A 26,234-nucleotide genomic window follows, 5' to 3' on the forward strand; every position below is an offset into this window, starting at 1 on the left:
GCGTGCGTACACGCCATACACACCATACACGCACACACATACCCCCACGCGTGCGTGCGTACACGCCATACGCACCATACACGCACACACATACCCCCACGCCTGCGTGCGTACACGCCATACGCACCATACACGCACACCCCCACGCATGCGTGCGTACATGCCATACGCACCATACACGCACACGCATACCCCCATGCCTGCGTGCATACACGCCATATGCACCATACACGCACACCACCATGCCTGCGTGCGTACATGCCATACGCACCATACAAGCACACGCACACCCCCATGCCTGCGTGCGTACACGCCATACACACCATACACGCACATGCACACCCCCATGCATGCGTGCGTACATGCCATACACACCATACATGCACATGCACCCCCATGCCTGCATGCGTACACACCATACACACGCATGCATACTCCCATGCATGTGTGCATGCATGCTATACGTACCATGCACACAGACGTGCACACACATGCCCCATGCATGGGTGTGCATATACACACCACACATGCTTGCACACACGCACACAGCCCTTCCACCTCTCCCTTCCTCTTTGCCTCCCACCTTCCCTCTCCCCACCCCCAAGGCCAAGGAGGACGCTGCCTAGGCTAGGCTGGGGCTGTGAGTTGCCTCCCCACCCCCTAGACCTTGGACACTAAGCACCTTCCTTTTGGGGCCAGGCTGGGGGGAAGGGCTGGGATGCTTCTCCAGGAGACCTGGTTCTCTGCTTACTTGGGTATCAGCCTGTCTTTCTGATTTCTCCCTTCCTCTCCCCCTCCATGGGCCAGGCCAGGCAGTTCTGAAGCAGGCCCGGGTCAGCTCTGGTTCTGGGTCCCCGACCTCTCCAGAGAGACAGTGGAGGCTTCCTACCCCCACCCCACCCCATTGGGGTGGGCTCCCAGCCCCCAGAACTCCATGCTGGGATCCACCCGTAAGCCCCTGCTAGTAATAGTGAGCCTCTTTGCTGGCTGAAGTCCTCCGAGCATACGTTGCCCTGGGCACCTTGGGGGAACAGCTGGCTTCTGGAAGATAGAAGTCGGGGCCCCGGGGCCTTTCAGGTGCCCTCCTCCCTTTCCCTCTCTACCCCACCAGCGACTCCCCACAGCCCTGCGTCCACTCCGAAGCCTCAGTTTTCCTCTATGCTTCCCCACCCCGCACGGCAACAACAGGCCAGAACCAGGCATCTGGGTCACGGCCCACCCAGCTCCTTACCCATCGAGAGCCGTGTTGACCTGGCCTCCAGTGGCCTCACATTGGAAAGGGAAGGGGTTGCTTCTGTGTTGATTTGGAGCACATGGCTGGGCCTTTGAGTAGTGGAGCAGCTGGGGCTCACCTGGAAGAAGGAGGATGGGTGGGACATGATGGAACAGGCCTCCTCAGTCCCCGCAGGTGCTCCTACAGAGGGGTACACCCCCAGAACTATTGCTGGAGAGAGATTCTGGAGCAGGGTCTCCTGGTTTGTTGATTTGTTCTGAGGCAGTGGAGGGAACAAGTGAGAGTGGTTTCAGCCAGCAAGGAGCTGAGAGTCCAGCAAATAATATCCAGTAGACACATGATAATAAGATATACTCTCAAGTAGTGATTAAGGGCTATGAGAAGTATACTAGGGTCAGAGGACAGGTAGCAGGCATGGCGCACTCTTTCTAGACGTGGGTGGTCATGGAAGGCCCTTTAGAGGAGGTGACATCTGAGAGCACCCTGAAGGAAGTGTGGCTGGTGAACAGCAGGTGCAAAGGCCCTGTGGTGGGCCTGTGATGGAGGAGAAGCCGGGAAGCCGGTTGGTGGAGTGAAGTCAGGGAGGGTGCCTGTGTTGGGGGGTGACTGTGCCCGCTGGATCCTGTGAGCCCCGGGGGAGGGAATGAATTTTACTCCAGGAGTGATGAGAAACTGTTGGAGAGTTTTGGTCGGGACAGGGATGGGGAGGGGCAAGAAATGATCCGATTTACAGTGTCGCTGCTAGGAGAAGGGATCGGAAGGCTGGGAGTGGAGGAGGGAGGCCAGCTGAAGCAGGAGGCTGCAGCCGCCGCCCGGTGAAGGCCGTGGGGCTGGTGTGGGGCTGGCGTGGGGCTGGCAGGCGTGCCGATCGGGAGACATGCTCAGGGGCACCAGTGAGATTTACTGGTACGCAAGGAGTGTGGGCAAGGAGAGAGGCGGGGCAAGGGACGCCTTAAGTCGAGGATGTCATGGGGGCGGCGTGCCCCCCGTGAATTTCATGTTACAAGATAGAAACAGAGAGTGGGAGGACGTAGAAACATCTTTTCCTTGATTTTGCTCCTGGACCGCACCTGCCCTTCGGTTCTGGCGGCAATGAAGAGGATTCTAAGCGGGCGGGGAGAGTAGGGGCGGGACATCCCGGGAGGCCAGGAACTGCCTGGTCCCCAGGACGGCCGGGGACGTTTCCATACACCCTGCCTGTGCTTCTCCACTTACCCACGCAGAGCGGGACGCCTTCGACACCCTGTTCGACCACGCCCCGGACAAGCTCAGCGTGGTGAAGAAGGTAAGCTCCAGGCTGGGCCGCTTCCCGCTGTCTCTCCGCAGCACGCGCTCCGTGCCGGGAAGAAGGTGGGAACATGTTTGAAATCTCTGAAATGTTTGCCACATGGATTGAAGTGTAATTATAGTCAAAAACGTAACTACAGTGCATAAAATTAGCACCTTTTAACTCAACATCTCTGCTCCCTGGGTATCTTCCTGCCCACCCGCCCGCTTCTGTGGAGCGAATTACCAGTCAGCGCCCGCGTGGGGCTTCATTCCGACTCAAGGCTTTTTCTCAATGTGGAAATGTTTCTAAGTGTGTCAGCCTGCTGGCTCTTGCAGGGCTCATTACCACAAGGCTGTATTCACAACCTGCCCGGGACACAGGCAGGCCTTTGCCGGCTAAGCTGCTCCGTGCATGTGTTTGGCCCATTTCTCTCCACACAGGAGCGCAAAGGACAGGCCCTTCCTCAGCCCAGGCAGCCTGCACGCGTGTAGGTCACGGGTGGAAAAAAAAAAAAAAAACGTGCGAACCGAGGCTGCGGAGTCGGGGGCTGGGGAATGATGAGCTTCCAGGGGGATCTGCCAGGAGGGCTTGTTCTCACCCAGAAGGAATTGAGACTCAGCTCTCTGCCTGTGGAGTTATCGGAGCGCCTGCACACGTCTCACTTGGGGAGGCGGTGGGAGGATGGATGCCCTTTCCACCTCCCTGTAAAATCCGAGGAGCAGTCATTTCTGCCCATGACCTAGGGGAGAGAGCTCTTTGTCTAGCACAGTTGCCCAGGTTTCTTAAATGCAGGACTTCTCAGGACCTTTAATATGCTGACATACGTTTGGAATTCTCCAAGAGGGGACTTGGTAGGAAGCATTTTCCACATTTGTTGATGGCAAGATCTGTGTATTTATCTTGTGATTGAATGTATTAAATTCCCGTGGAACCCACTTTCGGAAAATGCTGGTCCAGCCTGGGACAATGAGATTATTAGTTCGTGGAAGCACTTTACAAAAGGCTGGCAGAACCATCCTCGTGGTCCTTACGGGGTGGAGCCTTCTTAGCATCCTTAGGTCGTGAGTGACAGACCTTAGGGCCTCCGAACAGTGCCCCCAACCCCTACCCCTGGCACATGTGGCTCCCGGGATCCCTGACAGAACCCAGTCAGTGGATGCACAAGAAGATTCAAACCTGGCCCCCCCACCTGTCAGCTGTATGACCTGAGGCAGGTTATAACCCCTACCTCAGTTTCCCCATCTGTCAGGACCAAGGCAGGACCCACCTCTCAGGGGCGCTATGAGAGTGATATGTCATCATGTCAGTGCAAAGGCCCTGCGCACAGCGCGCTGGGTAGCTTGGAGTGTGGCGTGGCATGAGGTCTATCTTTCAGTAGATTCGATGTTAGTTTGTTGTTTGAAAAGACGTATTTTGGGACCTGGGGACAAACAAGACAGAATCCTTTTATCTGCCTGACAGCTTCCTGCTTCCAGCCCGGCCCTTCCACATCCCATGTTAAGAGTTGCAGTGTTGGTACCCCAGAATAAAAGGGGGACCCTGTGCACCTCTCCCGGGTCACCTCTCTTCCATCCCGTCCACATCCAGCCGCACCCTGAAGATCCCAAAGCCTTGGCACGTGTGCGTGGGGCCTGGGTGCCTGCTCTGCCCGCCCCTCCACTCCCACCCGGCCTGTCCCCCGGACCCACTCAGATGCTCCCTCCCTCGGCACCCTATGGGGGGCACACGCCCATCCTTGTGCCTGGCAGATCTCCGTGGCACGTCTCGTGGGCCCTAGTCCTTGATTTCTCTGTCGCCCCCACCAGGTACATATATGGAGAACTGTGCCACAGGCTCTCCAGGTGGGACCCGGTGTTGCCGTCTTCGTGTCCCCGGCGCCCAGCAGAGTGCCTGGCACATAGCAGCTGCTCAGTAAATTTGAGTAGCGTGAATAAGGAGAGGCCATCGTGTCCAGGGGTGGGGTGGGTGCAGCTGGTGTTGTGTCCCGTTGAAGCTGGGTTTCCTGGCTGAGAAAAGTTGCAGGTGACAAGTTTTAAACTTCTGCTAGAGGGGAGAAGCCGGTGGCCCTGCTTCCCTGGGATCAAGCTTACTAAAGCTTATGGAAGCGGATGAGTGTGGCCCCTGAGGTCGCCCTTCTGTCATTCCGGGTTACGTCTGCGACACATCAAAACACGCAGGCATCTCCTCCTGATGGTTTTATCCTTCTTGAGGGAACTGCTTGTTTTCCTGCAGGACCGTTAAACATGTACGTGTGTGGGGACAAGCACGTGTGCGCCCGGGTTGGCGGACAGAGACGTGCGTTTTCTTCTCCAGCGGCGAGAGTAGATGTAGGCATTAAAACCAAGGGTCGTGGTGAGAACCTGAGCCTTTTATTTGAGCAAATAGAGGGGAGGATGGACGCGTCCCACACAGCCGGTGATGGCAAATGTCAGATCCGTCCCGTTGGATGGGGGCGGGCGAGCGGACTCTCCCACTCACGCTCCCGTGTCTTTGCTTTCACAGTCTCTCATCACGTTTGTGAACAAGCATCTCAACAAGCTGAACTTGGAGGTGACGGAACTGGAGACCCAGGTGAGTGCTGTGCTGGGGCTCTCCGGTCCCGGGCGGGCTGCGCTGTCTTGTCCGTCTGGCAAAGAATGGCCACCCTGCAGTCTGAACAGCGAAGCCCGGCCGCTCTGGCCTACTCTCAGGCCCTCTGTCTTAATTTCCTGTGGCTGCTGGAACCAAGGGCCACAGACATTTCCATCCTCGCGGTCCTGGAGGCTGGCATCCCAGACCTGTGTGGGCAGGGCTGCTTCCTTCCGGGGCTGTGAGGGGGTCTCTGTGCCAGGCCTCTCCCCCAGCTCTGGGGGCTTGCTGGCGGTCCTTGGCTTCTGTTGGGTTGGAGACGCCTCGCTGGGATCCCTGCCCTCATGGTCACGTGGCGCTCCCCCTGTGTGTGCGTCTGTGTCCACATTTCCCCTTTTAGTAAGGACACTGGTTGTGCTGGACGAGGGCCCATCCTGGTGACCTCATCTTACTCCGTTACTTCAGTAATGACTGCTTCCAAATAAGGCCACATTCACAGGTCCCGCGGGTTAGGACTCCAACACGTCTTTTTAGGGGGACACGGCTCAACCCGTAAGACCCTCTGAGGCGTCACACCTCCCCCACCAAAGGGCCTTGGCATGTGCAATTCTTTTAGTCTAGAACCTTCCGCCCCCCCAACTTCTGTTCTCCGTCGCCATGCTTACTGCGCAAGTGCTCCCTGAGTACCTGTCCAGTGAGTGTGCACAAAGTGTTGCTCCTGCAGGAAGCATTTGAAGTATACTCCCCCACCCCACTCAGAGCTCACGCCGCATAGTAAAAATGTGTTTCAAGCACTCAGCAGGCATCAAAGCACAAAATATAATTTTCCCGGGATTAGCTGGGTGCTCGAATTCGGAGTTGTTAGAGTTCTTGGTGCAGATTCCTCTAACCCCCAGCTGATCCTTCTTAAACCCCTGGGTGATTGCCTCCGTTCCTGTCTCTTTCTTTGCCTTTTCTCATCTGCTTTTCTAATCAAAACGTGATTCAGGTTCACTGTAGAATGTCTGAAAATGCAGATAAGCAAAACAAAAATCATTCCTGATCCCAACACCCAGAGATAACTGCGCGGAGGGTTTTGTTCCGGACCTTTCCTCCTCCTGGCTGGCTAATCACGGACCTCACGGGCCTGTCCTGGAAAGCTGAATGGACTGTTTTTAATGAGTATATTTATTTGTGCTTTTGTCGCAGTCTGTGAACATTGCACACTTAGCCTCTGATTACTTGGCATTATATCAACATTCCAGAAGAGTCCTATGGAAAGTAGCAGTCCTCCTTTCTCCCTCCCCACGTCTCTCACCTTCATCCTCTCCAGACCTGCCTGACTGCAGTTAATGGCTGGTTGTGGGTTCTTCTGGATGTTTCATACACACAAGCGTATTTTGTTAATGACAGTCCGTCATCCTGTGCAGCTCTTCCGTAGTGTGTTTGTTGTTTCGTAATTTAACGTTGGCATTGTTTTGTTGGAAGTCTGCCCGGTCTGTCTGTCTGTCTGTCCGTACTGGTCACCTCTGAGGACTGCCTTCTGTTCCGTCCTAAGGCCGCGCTGCGTGAAGCCCGCTGTCGTGACGGGCAGCGCGGGGCTGTCTGCACACGCCTGCTGCTGCTGGGGCCTTGGTCTGCTTCGTCAGGACACACTCCTGGGAGCAGGGTCATCGGAGCAAAGGCAGCGGTGCTTTGAGGGTCCAGGAAGGTTTGCCCGCCTGAACACCCTGGGCCCTGCCAGCCGCAGCCGACTCTCACCTCCCGAATGGCCCCCGCCAGCAGCAGTCGCCGGACGCCCCGGACCGAGACTCTGCACCTCGATTTGCGTTGATCTGGGTGGTACCCAGTGTCTCCTTTTTCTCTATCCGCACACTTAAAGTAGTATCTTAAAAGTGTTTTCATCACTGGTCCAACAGGAAAGAGGTATTTTTGGAAATAATGTTCATCATCAGGGAGACCTGGGCTCAAAGCCCTGCCCGGGGGTGTGTGTGTGTTTATGTGTGTGTGTACGCAGGTGTGCGTGTGTGCATGCATATCTTTTTCCCTCCTTTTAAAAACCACTCTGTATTCTGGGCAGCTTCCTAGCTGTGTGATGCCGAGCCAGCTACTCGGCTTCTCTGAGCTGCTCTCATGGTGAGCGGGCAGCAGGCAAGGGGAGGCTTAATGGAGGTCGTGCCTTACCAAGCTGGTGTTGATGAAGACGGTGTCGTGGGACTCGTGGGGCGTCCGCGGGAGTCTGAGCGAGGGCACGGCCCTGCCTCGGGACGAATGTGTGCGTTAGCTGATAAGCCGCCGTGCTCTGCCTGGCACTCGCTCTCCTGAGTGCCCCTCTTGCTCCCGTGCTTTCCCTGCAGCCACCGTGTCTCCCACTGCCCCGTGCACGAGGGGGCCGGCGCTGGGTTCGGGGATGCCGTGGAAGGCAGCAGAGGCTCTCTGCCCGTCTGGGCTCCCTACACCTCCCGGGCAGGTGATGATGGGGCAGTATCTTCATTCCCCACGGCCTGGAGGTGGGTCCGTGTTGTCGAGAGAGCCGGTTTCAGCGGGGGAGTCGGCCAGCATGGTCTACCAGACGGCCACCCAGGGCGGGCCCGGGAGGGAGGGTGTCCCTCTGCCTTGTGCTTTGTTTCTTTGCTCCCCTTCCCCTTTCAGCATGGCGATACTGAACATGTGTGATTTGAACTTTTCATCTTTTTTTTTTTTTAATGATTTTATTAGTTTGACAGAGCACAAGCAGGGGGAACAGGAGAGGGAGAAGCAGGCTCCCTGCTGAGCAGGGAACCCGCTATGGGGCTCGATCCCAGGACTGTGGGATCATGACCTGAGCCAAAGGCAGACGTTTAACCAGCTGAGCCACCCAGGTGCCCTGGAGTTTTCATCTTTAAATTGGGAGGCCTTAGGGCCTGCCTAGGACAGTGGAGGGAGCTGCCGTTTTTAGTGAAGTCCTCCTTCGGCTCATTTTACCCACTGCAAGTTGCTGGTCTCGGGGAGCTGAAGGGCTCCTGGGTGCCTGGCCCCTGTTTTCCGGCATGGCGGTCTTCTAGACCAGGGGACCACACCTGCCAAGAGAGCTTCCCTTTGTGATGGAGGAGTTCTGTTGGCACACGTCTGCTACAGGAGCCGCTGGCCATGTGTGGCTCTTGAGGCCCTGAAATGTGGCTGGTGCGACTGAGGAATGGAATTTTGTATTTTCGTTAATTTAAACATTTTTTCAATTTAAGAGGTTTGGAACTTGGTTACATAATAGCGTGAATGTACTTAAGACTGAACTATATGCTTAAAAATGATTAATATAGTACATTTTATGTATGTTTTATCACGACTGAAAAAAAAAGTCTGCATAAGCTGGACACAACAGATTAAATCTTGTATCGTTTCACTTACATGAGGTCCCCAGAGGAGGCAAATTCGCAGTCAGAGAGCAAAGTGGTGGGCGCCAGGGGCTGGGGGAGGGGGAGGAGGGGGAGTTCCTGTGTAATGGGCAGGGAGTTTCAGTTTTGCAAAATGACATGAGTTCTAGAATGGACGGTTGGTTGGATGGATGGATGGTTACAGCATAAACGGACTTCATGCCAGTGACCCGGATGCTTAACAGTGGTTAAAATAATAGATTTCATGTTACATATATTTTACCACAGTGAAAATGGATAAACCAGCAACATTCAAACAAACAAAAAATGTCTAATTTCACTGAGCGCATGCAGCCAGTGGCGGTCGTGTTGGACGACGCAGTTTCAGACATCTGGAGACTGGGGTCCTCACAAGGTCGGGCTGTGCAGCGGACCCCAGGAAGTCACAGCCCCTCAGAGATGCCATCTTGGTCCTCTGTGGGGATGGCTGAGGCCCGCCCTCTGGGTGCCTCCCGTACCTTGGCTCTCTTGTCCCCTCGGGCAGTTTGTCTTACCTTCACTGGTCGCCATTGCTTTATCTGTAAAAGGTGTAATTGCTCCCTGGCTTATTGGGAGTGGGGGAGGCTATCCGCCAAAGAGCGGGGTCTTTTGTTCTAGATTCCCGGTCCCCCTCCTGTGGATGGGAGGTGCTGCTGGGCCAGGTGTCAGGGAGAGGGGTCTGGATTGAGGGCTGCAGCCTGCAGCCTTTCTCTGGCCCAGAGCCGCCCGGTGTTGGGGCCCAGCTGGGATGGACACTAGAGGCTTATCTAGCTGGACACGCAAAGGTTCATGGTCACCGGGGCTCAAGCAGGGGAAAGTCTCGTCTGGCACCGTGAGCCCAGCTAGAAGAAGGTGCTCGGGCAGCTGACAAAGTGAGCAGGTGGAATGGGGCCGCCGACCCTAAACCAAGCATAGGGCACCCTGCAGGTCATTCGTGGATGGATCATTCCAGCAGCAGACGCAGACATAGTGGTCACTGTATGCTGGGTATTCCCTGTCTGCCTTCTCACTGAGTCCTCATGCCAACCCTGAGAGATGGGAGCCAGTGTTACCCCGAGGTCAATAGTGGGGGCGGGGGGGACAGGCCTTGTGGCCGGGCTGCCTGCTTCCAGAGCCGTGGCCCTCTCCACGTGGATGCACTCCAGCCCCAAACACATGCGTGGCCACATCCAGTCCCGGGCGAGACGCTCTGCACCCGGGTCCTTCACCTAAGTGCAGGTTCTTGCCTGAACGAGGCATGGATTTCTTTCAAACATTTTCCTTCTTTGGGTTTCATACAGAACACTCGCCCCCTCCCTGTGCGGCCCGGAAACCTCACCCCGTGTTTCTCTGTAGTTTGCAGACGGCGTCTACCTGGTTCTGCTCATGGGCCTTCTGGAGGATTACTTCGTCCCCCTGCACAACTTCTACCTGACCCCAGACAGCTTCGACCAGAAGGTAGGTGTGGGGTCCCCTCCTCAGAGCGGCCCTGGACGCGCTCGCTAAAGCGCACAGCCCACACCAGCCCCCGATGGCTCTTTTTGGAGTCTAGCTGGAGTCTTCAAAAAAATAAAGCTGCCCCCAAAATGGTACTGCAATGAGACATAACCCAGCCCTCAGTCATAGAAGTAAACCATCCGCAGTGCCAGACACGCCCGAGTGCCGTGTGTCGTGTTCTCTTTGGGCTCTTTCCCATGGGATGGTATCGTTTTTAATCGTGGTGATCGTGTGTCCGTAGAGTTGCACATGCTTCCCCTGTTGTCGCCATGCATATGTCACCTCTGGGTTTTCCAGCTGCTTCCGATTCCCCCAGGTGCTGTTCTCAGCGGTCGCCCAAAGTCCTTTGGCTCTGATACCACTCTCCCTGTTTCCCCACTCTTGGACAATTAACTTGTTTCTGGGTTTTTTTCCCCATTAAAATAATAGGGCATCTTCTCAAGTATATCTGTCTATCAACCAATCAATCGATCGATCGATCTATCTATGTATGTATCTATCTCCATTCCTGTGGATTGTTTCTAGGGAAATTCCCCACATAGGATTGTTGGGCTCAGAGGGCCTAACCTGTGGATTCAGGTTGCTGAGCCCCCCGTGTCCCTGTCTGTGCCTGGGGTTTTGCCTGCTGCTCATGGCTTCCCGGAGTTCAGCCTGTCCAGACAAGAGGTCATGCATTGCCTTTGGAAACTTGGCTTCTGCACTGTCCATATTGCTTTGGACTCATGGGCATCTGTCATTGGATTTTCCCAAAGTGCTAGACCTGTGAGTCAGAGAGGCAGACAATGCGAGCAGGTGGCAGCAGCCAGGGAAACATCCGACAATAGGGCCAGTGTTTATCAATCTGCATGCTTCTGGCACCTTGCAGGCGCTTCGCTCATGGCCAAATGTTGTTCCTGCCTCGCCTGCTGAGATGGAATCAGAACAGATTAGAGAGGGCCTGGCACGGTCGAGCCGTGGTGAGTGGAGAGAGCGCGAGCCAGAGGGGAGCGAGCAGAACTCCATCAGGAAACAAGGGTGCCTGTGCTGTCGTTCTGGAAACGAGAACACAGATAATATGGGGAAGAGGCTCGTGCATTTCCAGGCCCGACAGGGCTGGTTGCAGAAGCATTGTTTGGGAGAGAGATTTCCTTTGTTCGAATTAATAATAATGCCGGCAGGAACAGTGAATCGAGCCAAGCAGCCGGAACTGGGTTTCTTTCCAAGATGAGACTGTGCACATGCCGGGCAGGGGGGCCTTCTCTCCGGCCCCGGCCTTGTTCCTTTGCAGCAGGGGTGAAGGTTTTTGTGGCTCGTCGCCCTGGCCTGGGAGGCGTGAGAGACCCGAATGACCTTTCGCCTTCGCCTCTGCCCAGAGCCGTGAAGTGAAGGCTTTCTCAGGGGGCAGCATCCATCCAGCATGCTGGGAGCCCGTTCGCATGCGCGAAGGGGAGTCTCTGCGGGCAGCTGGAGCTCTCCTTAGGGAAGATGCTGGCATTCTGGTGCATTCCTGTCCGGCTTCCTGGATTCTCTCCCTGCCTCTCCCAAGGAGTGATGGTCATCATGGCAGCCACTGGAAAGGTCTTTGTGAGCTCGTCATATTTATCAGCTCGACCAGCTCACGGGCAGTGGTGTCTCCCTGCTGCATAGACCTGAACTCGCTCCAGGCTGGGCCCCGCAGCCGAGCTCTCGGGCCGCGGTGGCTGCCGGGGACCACCCAGTAGGTATCTCCGGGGGCCCAGGCTCCATGGGGCGCTGCCGGGGATCTAGAGCGGTTCTGCGTTTCCTGAGGAAGGGCAGTGAGGTTCGGTGATTAAGATCGGGGACGTATCAGGGGCTGCTTTCCCCAAGCGGAGCGATGACCTGTGTTTTTAAAACAATTGCACTAGATTTAAAAAAAAATGAGACCAGACCCCCTAGGTTCCTACATACAGACACACGGCACTTTTTGAGCTTTCTGAGATATGGGTACGACCCATGGCTCTTTGTTTTATAATCTTACTCTGTGGGAGCCTCTTTGCTGAGTACCTTGTGCCCATCGATCATCCTTCTGGAAGATTCCACAACATCCCTTTCTCTGGGGTGTGGAGTGTGTCCTGGAGACTCAGAGGTGGTTCTTACTGGCAAATAGAAGAAAGGGCTTCACGTTCTCAAGGTGCTTTCCCTTCTGTCCTCTCATCTGATTCCCTCCCTGGGGATGAGGAAACAGGATCTCAGAAGGGCCTAGAGACAGCCTAAGCTCCCACAGTCAGCAGGGCAGAGCTGGAAGAGCCCACTCCTATTCTAGAACCATCTATCCTTCTGTTACCTGGCCAGGTTTTCTAAAGTCCCTTGAATTGCAGAGGGAAAGGATTTGAGGGTGTCCTGGCCGTGTGGCTGGCTCCCAGGGGCGTCATGGGGCTTTGGGGCACGGCGTATTGCCTGGTCCCCTTGGGTCTGGGGATCTGTTTGCCACTCCTCCTGCCCTGTCCCGGGGGCCTGGGCTCGGGGCAGCTTCCCTGCAGGCACGAGAGTAGGTAGAGGTGAGGGCGCGGCTGGGGCGAGAGCAGGGTGGTGGTGACTTCCTGTCTGGTGGTTTCCTCATACTGAGAAGGAAACAGAAGGAAAGTCTTGCAATGCACAGAAGTGGGTCTGGGCAGGAGCTGTTCTCGGTGTGGGACAGGCGTTGAGGTTTCAGGAGCCCGACCTGCTTAGCACTGAACACTTTCGAGGAGCCATCGCTCCCTGTCCTAACTCGTCTCTGCCCTGGGGCTTCCTCTGAAAAGCAGCCTCAGCTCACCCTACGGCCCTTCAGGCCGGGCTGGCTCTGTGCCCCCGGATGTCTGATGCCCTGCCTGGGGTTCCCATTTGGCCTTTTCCAGAGGGCCTCAGGAATGGCCCAGGGTCCTCCGGGCCCCCTGCGTCTGGTCATGTGCAGCCCCGCCCAGCCCTGGGTGTGAAGTGCCCGTGCCCACACGGGGCCCCTCCGAGCACCGCCTGCCCCGTGCTGCCGAGGGTCCTGGAGGCCGCTACACGGTCCCTGAGCTGCTAGAGGTTTGACCAGCAGTGGGATTTTGTCAAACGTCATTTTCCTGGTTAATTATTAAACTATAAGTAAAATGATCATGTTTCTGGTTCATTTACACTGAAATCATGAAGATATTACTGTTGAAAGAATATGTGATTACTGAGAGCCCCGGGGTCCTCTCCAGCTCTGACTCTATGATTTATTTTATATTCTGGTGCCCCCCCCGCCCCGATCCTACCCCCCCCCCAACAGCCTCTGCTCCCAGCAGATGTCTGGCTGTGATTTGGTTGATCACCCGGCATCTCTGTGATTCAGGTGGATAAATGCAGCAGAGAAGGTGTTATTTTAAACGTCTTTAGAAGTTGCTGGGGAAATACAAGCTTCCAGCTTCCTCGTGGGCTGAGTGGTACCTTTCATTTCAGGGAGAAGCCACGTGGGGGGTGGGGTGTCCACCTTCCTGTGACATCCAGCAAGTCGGGGCCAGGACCAGGGCCCTGCTGACTGCCACCTGCAGCCCCCATTGGCTGGCTTCCATTCCGGCAGGGTCCCCGGTGCCTGCCCGGGGCCTGGACCGCCGCTGCCCCTGAGTGCGTTGTCCTGCCTGCAGCGATGCATGCGCAGCTCTGTGAGGCCCTCCAAGCACACGGTGCATGGCCGCTCTGTGCTGGGGCCAGTGCATGGTGCCGGGTGCCTCTGGAAGGTGACTTGTCCTCTCTGAGCCTCGGTTTCCTCATCTGTAAAAGGGACGGAGTCACGGTCACTTCTCAACATGTGGCCTGTGGCAGAGCAAATACTCGGGGACCCCGGAGCCCTCGAGGGCAGGCTTTGTGCCTTCACCCCTGCATCTCTGAGCTGTGCCCCCGATCTCTGGTGAGGGGAGTCAGGCCCATCTAGTGAGCATCTTCACCCAGCGCCCCCGCGCACCCCGTGCCCTGCGTCGGGTCGCTTGGGTCCTGGGGATGTACGGGTTCCACTCTTGCTTCCTCCACAGGTTCACAACGTGGCGTTTGCCTTTGAGCTGATGCTGGACGGAGGGCTCAGGACACCCAAGGCTCACCCTGAAGGTAATGCCCCGCCCCAGCCCTGCCAACCGCAGCTCCCGGGCCCCCTGTGCCCTTAGCTCCCGGGACCAGGAAGACTGTGCTGGCGGGACCACCGACGCTGGTCTTTGGTAACCGCTTGGCCTGGAGGACACGTGACCTCTGCCCACGAGCCTTGGGGTCTGCGCGCCCCTGCAGATGAGATGCCATTTCATGCCCTGCGAGGAGATCGAAGGCCTGCCGCAGTTTGATGAGTGTTGGGTGGCTGACCCTGCAGGGATGAAGCACGGTCGTGCCGTGTGTGGGTCTGAGCCGCAGCAGGGAGGCACGGGGAGCCGGCGGTGGGACCACCAGGGCAGGGGTCCTGGGAGCCAGGAGCAGGCCTGGCTTAACCTCCTGCAGCCCCTTCCTCAGACCTGCCCTTCCACGGAGGGCGTCGGGCCTGCTGGCTGCCTCCGGTTCGGTGGCTCCCGACCTCCTCCCACTGCAGCATTGGCTGGCCGGGGGCGGGGGGGTTGCTGGGGCCGAAGCCTCAGGCCTGGGGAGACTCTGGGAGCCCCGGGTGCATATGGGGGCCGTCAAGTTTATTGTGAGGGTACACTGGCCAGTAGGCCGTTTCTCCTCGGTGAATCTTGGTCTCCTTTGCAAAGGGAAGGCAGGAAAGAGGGTGGTGCTGGCTCTCCACGCTTCCCCCCTGCTCTGATGAGCTGAGGCTGGAGACACTCTGGGACTCGGTATAAGGGCAGTTGTTGGTTCACGGCAGCTGCTCAGCCAGCCTTCCCCTGGAGGAGATGCTGTTTCTCGCTCTGGGGTTGAGTGCTGCAGGGGGGAAGCAAGACCACCATCATACTGTGGCCCAAGAAGGGCCTTTGGCATCATCTGGTCCAATGGGCCAGTTTTACAGGCAAACAGACCGAGGCCTAGAGCGGGGAGGTCACTTGTCTAAGGTCATAGAGTAAGTGAGGAGAAGACCCAGGTGTCCTTCCCACCAAAGAAGGCAGCCTGGACTTCCTGGGCTGTCGGGTCCCCTGAGGGTCCTGCCGAGGGCCATGCCATGTAGCCCTTTGCTTGACCTTAAGGAGGCAGGAGGGAGCAGCAGCTCCCACCCCTGCCCTGCCCCAGAAGGCCCGCTGTCCATCCTGGCACAGGTTGGCCCATGGGTGTTGGACCCCAGCAGATGTTCTTGGCTGTTGGAGACCCCACACCCATAGAGGCCACTGGTCCCCAGACTTGCCCGACATGGGGCCTAGAAGGGACGCAGGACCATCTCCGTCCTGCCATCCCAGGTGCTTGCGGAGAGGGCTGGTGGCCCAGGGCCTCCCGCGGCAGCCTGCGTCTCAGGATGGCTCTGACCAGGGTGTCCTGGATGGGGTGGCTGTCGGTCTTGAAGGTGAAGCACGCTGCTGCGGACGTGACAGGCGCCCCATGCCCCCCGCGGGCCGGCACCAGGGCTCAGGGACTCTTGCCTCGCCAACGGTGTCTCCGTTTCCTTCCGCAGATGTGGTGAACCTGGATCTCAAATCCACCCTGAGGGTTCTTTACAACCTGTTTACCAAGTACAAGGACCTGGAGTGACAGCAGCGGGCTGCAGAGGCTCTGCGGGGCGGGGAGGACTGCCAACCTTGTTCCCCACCCCAGCCCCACCGCACCCCACCCCATCCCATCCCACCACCACCCCACCCGGCCGTTCCTGGTTATTGCTCTGAAGCTCCCTCGTGTAACCCGCAGTGGGCAGGGTCCTTTGAAATGCAGGGTTCTGCACCCCAGTGCTGGCATGCCCCCCTCCCATGCTGGGACACTTGTCGGCCCTGATCCCACCCACGTCCCTCAGCCTGGGGAGGGGGTGCCCCACAAGCCTTTCCGTGGGGCAGTTAAGGGCCACAGCCACGGCCACGGGTGATCAGAAGAGCACCCACGGCTCTGCAGGAGACACAGTCCAGCTCGGCTGTGGTGGGGGAGTCTCCTTGGAAGCAAGGTCTTTTTAGTAAAAAGTATTTTGTAGTTTTAAAACCTTCCCTCTCAAGTCCCAGGAGCTCTTGATGGGACAGGAGGGCCCACCCCACGTTCCGCTTCTTGACCAGCCAGTGTTTCTCATGTACCTTTTGCACAAGCATCTGAGATCCAGGCGACCCTCGGCGGCCGCTGCGCCGGAGGCTGCATTTGCTGGAGCAATTTTTTTTTTTTTTTTTTTTTTTTTTGGTGATGGCCAAGCGTGCTGTGTCAGGAGCCGAATCTAAAGCGTTGCTTGGTACATCTCAGAGGCCCTGTTTGGAAATAGATGCATCTTCAAACTTTTAAAAAGTGGAGTCTGTCAGTTTGCAGGGACCACCATGGCAAAGCGCCACAGGCGGGGCTCAGGCAACAGCAGTGGATGGTACCCCAGCTCCGGAGGCCAGAAGTCCAGCATCCGGGCAGGGCTGGCTCGTCCCGAGGCCCCTCTCCTGGCGTGGCAGATGGCCGTCCGTTTGCCGTGTCCTCACGTGGTCCTCCCTCTCTAGCTGTCTGTGTCCTAATCTCCGCTTGCAAGGACCCCCGTCATGATGGATGAGGGCCACCCGTGTGACCTCGTAAGGTACTGACCTCTGTAAAGACCCCATCTCCAAACACAGTGACATTCTGGGTACTGAGGCTTAGAGCTTCAACATACGGATTCTGGGGTCACAGTTCAGGCCTTATTGGGAGGACATGAAGTCTTCACCTTGCTCCTCCCCGGGCTGGCTTTCTGGAACCCTGCTGGCATCTCCCACTGGGCACCCCTGAAAGGAATGCTGTTCACCCCCTCCCCGCTCACCTTGGCTCAAGAGAGGAACGGGGTGGGGCCCGCTGCTGGGGGGGCACCTGTCCTGTGTCACCCCACCCCCGGAACCCCCCCTGCACGGCAGCCTCCTCCCTGGGCTCTCAGCATCTGCTGCCCAAGCAGGACAGGCCTTTCTCGTCTCCGCTTGTCACCTGCCTGCTGTCGATCAGAGCGGTTGCACCGGTTGTTAATATTACGTGGAACGCCGGCACCCACGACTCAGGAAGCCCTGTACTTGCCTGTCTCGGCTCTGCTGCGAGGCTGGTGGTACTTTCCGAGGAGCCGTTCTGATGGAGGGGGTTTCCCAGCGGGGGAGAGAAATAATTAAAACAGTATTATGGCATCTCCTGCGGGATGCAGCGACATTAAAGGGCCACACTGGCATAAGAGCCAAGGCTGGAACGTTCTGTGCTGACTTCGTTACACGCATGGCATCCCAGCCGGCTGCCAGAGCCATGGAGGCTGGTCCTCTGGCTTTCGCAGGTGGGCCTGGCCAGGCTGTGCCCATCCCCGGGAGTCCCGGGGGCCGAAGGACGGGAGACCAGCATTTGGGAAGAGTGCAACCTTGGGCTTTTTGGTGCAGGTGGGCAGCTCCGGTGGGCTCCGCACCTGGAAGGGGAGCAGTGGTCCTGGGGGGCGGGGAGTGCCCTTCAAGCCCTCTGTGTCTCTGGTAAAGGGGGTCCCGAGATACAGGCCAACTGTGAGAGGCACACTGGCCTCACGGAGCCGACTGTTCAGGCCATGGTTCCAAGCCAAGCAGGTGTTCTGTCATCCAAACTGGCTTTTTTCAAGTGGGTTCCCTGCGCTGTATGCATTTCATTCCCCTCCCCTCACTGCCCTCTGAATCAGAGTTCAACGTGAGACCCTGGCATTCGCGTGGGGGGCGCAGTCTTGAGGCAGAGGGCAGGGTGAACTCGGGGGGTGGCCTCTCCTCCTGTGATCAGCCTCCTGGCTTAGCGACCATGGTTGTAAGCTTCAGGGTCTGCGATGCTGGGGTGTCTTCTGGGGGTAACTTGTGCAATAGAAGCCACTTAATCTCGGAACATTCTAGAACCCTTCCTCCTCAATTGACCCACCTTTTCAGTGAACTGTTTTTCTGTTGGGGGTACCCTCCACCTGAACTAAGTGAAAGTGAGATCATTTGTGCCCGAGCAGCACCGGCTCAGGGTCTGTGGGGCCCGAGCAAGCGCCTGGGCAGGGGCCATGAGACCATCATCTCATATCCTTCTTGGAGCGGCTGTTTGAGGCTCCCGCTGGCCACGGGGAGGCTGCTTGCAGCTTTGCTTCCCCTGAGACAACCATAGGGCTCATGCACGCGGAGCCCCGAGCCCCATGGGCCCTGATGTCCTAATTGGATGTGACAACCGTGCTTTAAAGGAACTGAACGCTTTTTTTCACCCCCTTCTGCACGCCCGTGTTTCATTGTCTTTTTAACTGTTTTAAGCCATGGCGCCTTTGGATGTCTGGGTATCGAATAAAAGCCGCGAAAGCCCTGGCTGTGTTGCCAGCGCCGCCCGCCTGGCTCCTCCGTGTGCTGTGGGCCCTACTGTGAACCTGACCTCCCCGGAGTCCAAAGCCTTGGGTGGGAAAGTGCTGTGTGGTGCGAACAGTGTGCTGTTATTTATTCCAATAAAGAGCTCAAGAGCGCGGGGCTGTGCGCTGCCTCTGTTTTTCTTTCTGTGCGTTAGAGGTCCTCGGTCGCAGCCGCCTGGAGCTTGGGCCTGGAAGCTTCCAGACCGGCAGGTGGGTGGAGGAGCAGACACAAAGCCAGTGTGGGGGACAGGCCCTGCGTGGGTTGGGCCAAGGCATTCCTGGGTGGGAGCCGTGGGGGGAAAAGAGGGAACAGAGACAGCCGTGGATGAGTCCTAGCGATGAGCCGAGCCGGGCGAGTTGGCCCGTCGGCTGGTTCAAAACGGCACGGGCAGTGGCTGCGGGCTGGTGATGCCGGTGATGCCGGCTGGACAGCACCGCTCCAGGGGGCCGGTGTGCTCCTTGTGCTGTAGGGCGAGGGGCCCGGGTGACCCTCGACGGTGGCCGTGCTGTAAACCTTCCCTGCAGAAGTCATGGGAGGATTCAGGGGCCTCGAACTTTCCTCTACGCGGCATTAAAAGTGTCCCTATTCAAGTATCGCTATCTGCAAAGCGAGGCCTTGGGGCTGTAAAAATACGAAGGGTCCCAAACTGCTGCTGGAAAGGACCCAGCTTCGGAGGGATGCCTGGTCTAAAGCTGCGTCGTTCCCGCGCGACTATGGCCAGTTCATTATACCGCACTTTCCACGGTGGAGATTTCCCTCGAGTTCCCCTCACCAGATCCATCATGCCTTGCTCGCTTAGGATCTGCCTTCCTCAACGGTACCACTTCCTCTGTTAGCCCAAGTCCAGTGGCAGGTGCCTGGTGTCGCCGTAGTTGCTTGAACAGGAAGGAGTCTAATACTGGAAATGAGGCGACCCCAGAGCCTCGGGGAGGCTGGAGCCGCAGTCTGGGGACAGAGCCCCCATCACGGACTTGTCCGATGACCCCGCAGCGCCCGCGGCCTCTGCTGGAGGCTAGTGACTGGCTGCTGGCTCCCGAGGCATCAACGTTGGGCCAGATGTTTCCCGACCGCCCCAGAGACCCACTCCTTGGTGTCTGGTGCCCGGGCCTCATCGGGTGCCTGGGTGGGCTCTTTTGCCTCTGCCCTCCACAGGGATTCTGCTGGTGGGAGGCCCTGGCAGGAAGGAGGGTAGGGGGCATGAGAGAGATCAGGGTGTTGGCCCTCTGCTGGGCCACCGTGTGTCGGCGTGTCCCCCTCTACCACAGCCCCTGGCTGGCGCCCGGCTCAGAGCTCCTGCCGTCTCTTTCTGGGCTCCGGTGTCGTCCCTGGCCTCTGCCGCGTTGGGCTTCAGAGTGGCGACAGCACCCTCGTGTTGCCGGTCCCGGGGGGCAACACCGTCTCTTCTAGGTTTCCTTAACCCGGCCCCACCCGATGCTTTGTGAACCACTCTTCCGTTTTCCCATTTGGACGCGCCATCTCTTCGGGGACCTGGCAGAGCACAGTGACCCCAGGCCACGCCATGCCTGCCGCACTTGCGCAAGCCACACGGGTGTGTGGGCACCGCTGCTGCCCACCCCACTGGGCCACAAACCCCGGGCTCCCACGGGGCCGTCGGGGTGGCAGAATCGGAATCCTGCCCCTCTGTCTTCCTCTGTAGGCGGGGATGACAGCAGAAGCTGCCCCCAGTAAAAGCAAAGCCCTCAGGACTGTCTGCTTCACTTAATAAACATTAGCGGTAACAGCCACTACTACTTTCTGTCATTTTTGTAAGTTCTCGTGAACAACGCCTCTCTCCTGCTCACACGCGCCCTTGTTGCTGCTTCCCACCCGCTCTGCCTCTTCTGTGCCTGATCTGTCGGCAGAAACACGGTGCTTGGCTTCCCGGTCCCTCAGCAGGGTCGCTGCTGCCGTGAATACTGTTTCATCCTGGCTCAGAAAGATTCGAGTGCAGGACCCCAGCTTGGATCCGAGCTGATCGCCGGCCATCCTGCCATCCTGGGGCCTCTCTCCTCAAATTCCGTAATACCTTTGTACGCACCGGTCCCTCCACCCGAACATTCTCACACATCTTTAGCTGGCAAACTCTTACTCATCCGTCAAGGCCCACTTCTCTGGAAGAACCTCGTCCCCTAGGCCACAGCAGCCGACAGCATTGTGCATCGAGTCTGCTTGCTGTCAGGCGTTGTTCTAGGCACTCGGACACAAAAGACCTTCAGACCTGCGGTAAGGAATCCTGCACACGACCTCTTTTAGGGAAGGCGGTTAGGGAAGGCTTCCTGAAGGAGCTGGCGTTTAAGCTGATGGTAAGGATGAGAACTTGGCCCCTTTCAAAGCTGGGGCAGGGGCTTCTAGGCAGAGGAAACTGTAAGGCATGTGGTGTGTTCAGGAAGCAGAAAGGCGGTCAGCCTCGCTGGGGTTTGGAGATGGGAATGACCTAGCTGGCAGGTCGGTCAGGACATATGCTGGGCCGTGCAGGCTGGATTTTACTTTAAGAGAGCTGGGATGCCATTGGTGGGTTTTGAGGGGTCTGGGACGTGAGCATCCCGGACAGGGGTTGGGGTATGGAGGCTGGCTGTGGGGCTCAAGCAAGGAGCCACCTGTTTGGTCCAGGCCAGAGGAAGAGGGGAAGAGGGGCTGGCTGGCTGGGTGGGGTGGAGGGATGGCCCGACGCAGGGCTCACAGTTCACTGATGGCGGGGGTGTGGGGGTCTCTGGCCTCAGCGGCTGGCTGGCTGGCGCTGTCACTCGGAGCTGGCGAGGCCGGGAGGGACTGGCTTGGGTTGCGTGGTGGGGAGAGAAGAGGGAGAGAAGGGAGACATTGCAGACCTGAGGTGCCTGCGAGGCATCTGAGGGCCAGGAGGTGTGGCTGGGTGGTGGGGGCTCCGGGGACAGAGCTTTCCGGTGGGGCCGTGGAGGCAGCAGTCCCTGTGGCCCAGCGAGGAGGAAGCTCCGGCAGACGCAGCCGAGCAGGCCGTGCGGAAGCCACAGGCCTGGAGGAAGTGAGCAGCGCGCGTGGCCGCGGCCTTCCCCCGGCCCCTCCAGCCCCCCGCGGCTGGGAACGTAACTTATTTGGAAGCCAGTGATCACGAGCTACGAGGCCTTCATTTCCTGGTGTGGAGGAGGCAGCCGGGTGAGTCCTCCTGGCATCATAGCTCACGGAGCCGGGAGCCCCCGGCTCGGCGCTTTCTGCCTCTAATGCTCGGGAGCCCGAGCTCACCGAGGGAGGGCTCCCAGGGGCTTGTGGAAACCGACCCCAGAGAGCACAGCCTTTGCTGAGGCCGCACAGGGAGGGAGTCGGGCCAGGCAGAGCCCTGAGCCCTTGTGCCCCTCCAGCCACCCAGGCTTAGAAGCGGCCATTCCTCCCTCCAGGGCCGGACAGGCAGACGGGCAGCATCCCATTGTGTGGCCAGGCGGGCAGCCTCCCTTTCCACCTGTCGTCTACCCCGAGCTTCATCCAACGTGTGGGGAAGAGGGGCCACCCAGTTTTAGATGCAGGAACTGAGGCCCAGGGCAGGGAGGGGCTGCCTGGGGCAGCCCATGAGTTGAGGCTGTTCCAGCGCTCTATCCACTCCATGGCCTTCGGTGAGCTCAGAGTCCGGCCCTGCCCTGTAAAGATCTTCGGGACCAGAAAGGGAGGGGATTTGTCCAAAGTCACACAAGGGGAATGAGGAGGAACCATCCTGGAACCTGGGCTGCCTGATCCCCAGGCATGGTTCTTTGCTTTTCTCTGGCCGCATCCTTCGAACTGAGTCCTGTCCAACAGGCGGCTTGGAGGCCTACCCAGGGGGTAGCGTTGGCCCCACAGCTATGTTCTCCCCCATTCTCGACTCAGGGCAGGATGGAGCCGCCGGCAGTGTCCAGCTCCCTGGGCTGGCTGCTAGGGTGATGGGGGGCTGCAGCCCCTGTGAATGCCCCCATCCTTGGAGGCCTCCCCGGGGGCTGGAGCTGGCCACCATTCTGATGCATGACACCCCAGTCCCAATGTCAGAAACGCTGGGGAAGATGCGGGGGCTGAAGAGGCGGGCAAAGCTGCGGGCAGAGCGGGAGAGGAAGTGAGTGCTGGGAAACAGGAAGGAGGTCAGGGCCAGCTTCTGAATCTGCCCCATCCCGCGGGGGTGAGCCCAGCCCCCTGCCTGTAACGAACATGCGAAGGGGGCTGCACACAGGCCGTAAATACTGGCCCCTTCCATGCTGACATGAGCGATGAGACCCCCAAACCACAAAGCGGCCAGGGTGATAAGCCCTGTTGTAGAAAGCCTCGTCTAGAACCAGGCCGGGCAGGGCCAGGCCGCCCTCTGAGAGCCAGGCCTGTGTGGAGTGCCAGAGGCGTCTGGGGGATGTTGGCATGGTCTGCTCGTTCAAAGGCTGGCGGTGCCCCGCTGTGCCCACCTGCCTCGGGCTCAGGGACCTGGAAGAATTGGCCCATGCCTACTTCTCATCAGGGGGACCTGTCCCCTTGCGTCAGCAGCCCCCGCCCTCTCTCCCTGTGCCTCGAGGTCGGGAAGCAATGACTCACAGAGTGAGCGGGGGGCTCCCGGGATGGTGATGCCTTCTATCCCCTGCACCCCCAGGGCCAGTGAGGGAGAAATGGAGCCAGAGTCTCTCTACAACCTGCTGCAGCTCCCTAAGGTGACGGGCCCGCCGGCGGAGGAGGACCTCCCACAAGGTGCCGTGTCCAAGTGGGGCGGGGGGCCTGGGCAGGGCAGAGGGGGTGAGGGTCTGCACGGCAGGAACCCAATAGGTGGGTCTGGGCACCGCCTTGCTTTCCACGTTGTCATCTGTTCGGCCCCCACGAATGCCTTCTGCTTCGTCCTTGACAGCCCCCTGCCCCGCTTCCAGAAACTTCCGCAGGCATCCCCATACCTCTCATGACCGCACATCTCGAGGTTACTGGTGACGTTGAAGAGGAGATGCCAACTGCTACTATTTATTCAGGAGCGGCGTCTCATTTTTTTGCTCTGAGGGTAGATGTCCCTGCCTCCTTGGCGTACGTGAGGAAACTGAGGCCCAGAGAGGAACGTAGCAGGGAGCAGGCGTCTCCGTTACTATGGTGGGGCTGGGATTCTGAACCCAAGGAGGGCGGCTCCGGCACTGAGGTTCCGTGCCCCCCACGCGGTGCTGACCCCTCGCGGGATGGGGGCTGGTCGATCTGGGGGTGGGCATAGGACAGGGCAAGACCACAAGTCTGTTCTCCGAGCTCAGGGAGCTTGTGGCGGCTGCCCCTGAAACCTCCCTTCCAGGAGACAGTCAGAAAGGACAATGCGGGTGCCCCAGGCCGTCCTCACCCTGTTACAGAAATAGGAAGCAACCCAAAGGTCCCGCTCAGCAGGGGCTTTAAGCGAACTCACTGGAATTTATGTCACCTTTCAAACATAAGTATGATGATGGAGAGAAAGGGTGAAATCATTGAAGTGAAAGAGCAGAATGCAGCTTGTTCTAGAGGCTGTGAAGAGAGCCTTTTGAGATGGGCGGTGTGGCCGGGACCCCGGGGCGGTGTGGCCGAGAGACCCCAGGGCGGTGAGCGAGACCCCAGGGGCCGGCTGGGTTGGAGGGGGAGCAGCGTCGGGAGGCTGACTTCCTTAGTTGTCTGGGGCTCTGTTTATAGGTTTCAGGCTGGAAAGCGTCCTTAGCAAAACTGCTGTTAGTGGTAGGGCTTAGTTATTTGAAAAAATATTTATTTTTTGTTTTACAGTTGATTTAGACATACTGCAGTACTGGTGGGCAGAGCTGGAACATGGGATGACTCAGCGGCAGGAAACCTGCTCCGGGAAGGGGCGGGGTGGGGGGTGTACCCCCAGAGCCATTCGCCCACCCGTTCCCCGAGCGTTGGTCCAGAGCCTGCCGGTGCCGAGTGGGTTAGATAGCCCTCCTACTTGTCAGGAGACACGGGGCTGGGTGGTACGTGAAGGTTCTCAGAACTCCAGGAAAGGTCCCCGGCTGAGTCATATGAAGACAGAGGCATTGCATTTTGTGAACTTGGCCAAGGCAGTCCCCACGCGGTGACTCCGTTTCCCCCGTGTTCACTGACACTAGATAATCTTGTATTTCCCTCTCAGCCCTGACAAGTGTGGGTGCGGTGAGTCTAAAACGTCAGGAAGCTGCCGACCAGGGTCCTGGGGCTCAGAGAGTCGGCCGGGGTGGCCTCGGTGTCCTGCCCACGCCAGGGAGCCAGAGAGACGCAGGGGGAATCCGCCTTGGCCCCTTGGTGCCTGGCCCTGGGCTTGTGTGAGCCCTGCACCTTCTTAAGTCAGTGGGTAGAATTGCCAGATAAAACACAGGGGGCTGAGTTAAATTTGAATTTCAGACAAGAAGTAGTTTTTCAGGCTAAGCGTGTCCCCAAAATATAAATATTGTTGTGCCTGAAGATGAGCTGGTGCTCATGAGGGAAGTGAGAGGGGAGGGCGTTTCAGGTGTGGCGGGAACAGGGTGGGCAAAGAAAGAGGCGTGGAGGACGAGGCGTGTCTGGGAAATCCAAGTCACTTTAGACATTTGATGCTCAGGGTGTGTGTGTGTGTGTGTGTACCGACGACTGTGTATGTGCATGTATGTGCACGTGTGTGTGCGTGTGCATGTGCACATGTGTGTGCTTGTGCGCGCGCATGTGTGTGTGTGCGCGTGTGCACCGACGACTGTATGTGCATGTATGTGCACGTGTGTGCGTGTGCATGTGTGCGTGCATGTGCCTGTGTGTGCATGTGCATGTGTGCGTGTGTGTGCCTGTGTGTGCGCATGTGTGTGCACGTGTGCATGTGTGTACCGACGACTGTGTATATGCATGTATGTGCCTGTGTGTGCGTGTGCATGTGTGCGCTTGCGCGTGTGCATGTGTGTACCGACGAATGTGTATGTGCATGTATGTGCGTGTGTGTGCGTGCATGTGTGCATGTGTGTGCCTGTGTGTGCGCATGTGTGTGTATGCGTGTGTGTACCGACGACTGTATGTGCATGTATGTGCACGTGTGTGCGTGTGCATACGTGCGTGTGTGCCGGTGTGTGCGCATGCGTGTGTGCGCGTGGGCGTGTGCATGTGTGTACCGACGACTGTGTATGTGCAAGTGTGTGTGCGCGCGCGTGTGCATGTGTGTGTATGTGAGTGAGAGAAGCAGCAGGACCAAATTCCCCTCGTGTCAAGGGGCTGCATACAGCTGAGCTGCAGGGAGAGAGCTGCCCGGCTCCCTGCAGGATCCCACACGTGTCACACTCACCTCTGCTTCCAGGAGAAAAGAAGAAATACCTGCCCCCCACTTCCCGGCAGGATCCCAAATTTGAAGAACTACAAAAGGTACGGCAACTCCTTGTGGTCTCTCCTGACGTCTCTGCAGGCGGTCTTTTCATCGTCTTGGGGTGCGGACTGCAGGCCACCCCTTCCCTCTCTGACCTCAGGCTGGCAGGTGGTGACCCCGCAGGTCCCTGGCAGACCTGTTGAATGACTACGTGAAAGAACGTTTATTGAGCACCTACCGTGTGCCTTTACAGGGATGATCGCAACAAGTCTCACGACGGTCGAGACGGATCTGCTGTTTTGCATCCCATGGAGTGAATAGGGAGGCTCAGAGGGGTGACCTGACCTGTGGGGGACATAGGGCTGGCCAATGGCTGACCAGAGCTGGAGTTTGACCCAGGCCCCAAACCCCGTGCACTTTCACCAGTCTGAGGCCATGGAGAGCTGGCAAAATGGGCAGAAACGGGCGTGGGTCACCTGGGTCACCCAGTCTCTCCTTGGCTCTGAGTCTGTGGCTGCTGGACCAGCTGAGCACAGGCAGGCTCAGGCCTCTGTTTTCCTCCGCCCTACTTCTCCAGTCTCCACATAGCCTTCTGTTGCCTCCTCCAGGGAGGCCTCCTGGCCTGCACCACCTTCTACCCCCAGATCGTGGCCATTTCCCATCCCTTCCTTTCTGCCTCCTGTTCCCTCGCTCTCTCCATCCCACCTTTCCCACCATCAGGCCCTGGGATACCGGGCAGAAC

At 58.1% G+C, this 26,234-nt stretch overlaps 2 protein-coding genes across 2 annotated transcripts in view; both read left to right on the plus strand.

Annotated features, from left to right (window-relative positions):
- Positions 1-16,390, plus strand: part of PARVB (parvin beta) — a 68,617-nt gene extending 52,227 nt beyond the window's left edge. Inside the window, 5 exon segments of the mRNA XM_011229518.3 lie at positions 2,458-2,519; positions 5,007-5,075; positions 9,776-9,877; positions 13,891-13,963; positions 15,438-16,390. Coding sequence (XP_011227820.2) covers positions 2,458-2,519; positions 5,007-5,075; positions 9,776-9,877; positions 13,891-13,963; positions 15,438-15,514 — 383 coding nt within the window. The 3' untranslated portion in view covers positions 15,515-16,390.
- Positions 16,391-21,054: 4,664 nt separating this feature from the next.
- The window catches only part of PARVG (parvin gamma), a 23,947-nt gene continuing 18,767 nt past the window's right edge, over positions 21,055-26,234 (plus strand). Inside the window, exons 1-3 of the mRNA XM_034643692.1 lie at positions 21,055-21,399; positions 22,841-22,935; positions 25,487-25,551. Coding sequence (XP_034499583.1) covers positions 22,857-22,935; positions 25,487-25,551 — 144 coding nt within the window. The 5' untranslated portion in view covers positions 21,055-21,399; positions 22,841-22,856. The remainder of the gene's footprint in view (positions 21,400-22,840; positions 22,936-25,486; positions 25,552-26,234) is intronic.

This window comes from Ailuropoda melanoleuca, chromosome 15 (genome assembly GCF_002007445.2).
Source record: "Ailuropoda melanoleuca isolate Jingjing chromosome 15, ASM200744v2, whole genome shotgun sequence".
In the NCBI taxonomy this organism is placed as follows: Eukaryota; Metazoa; Chordata; class Mammalia; order Carnivora; family Ursidae; genus Ailuropoda; species Ailuropoda melanoleuca.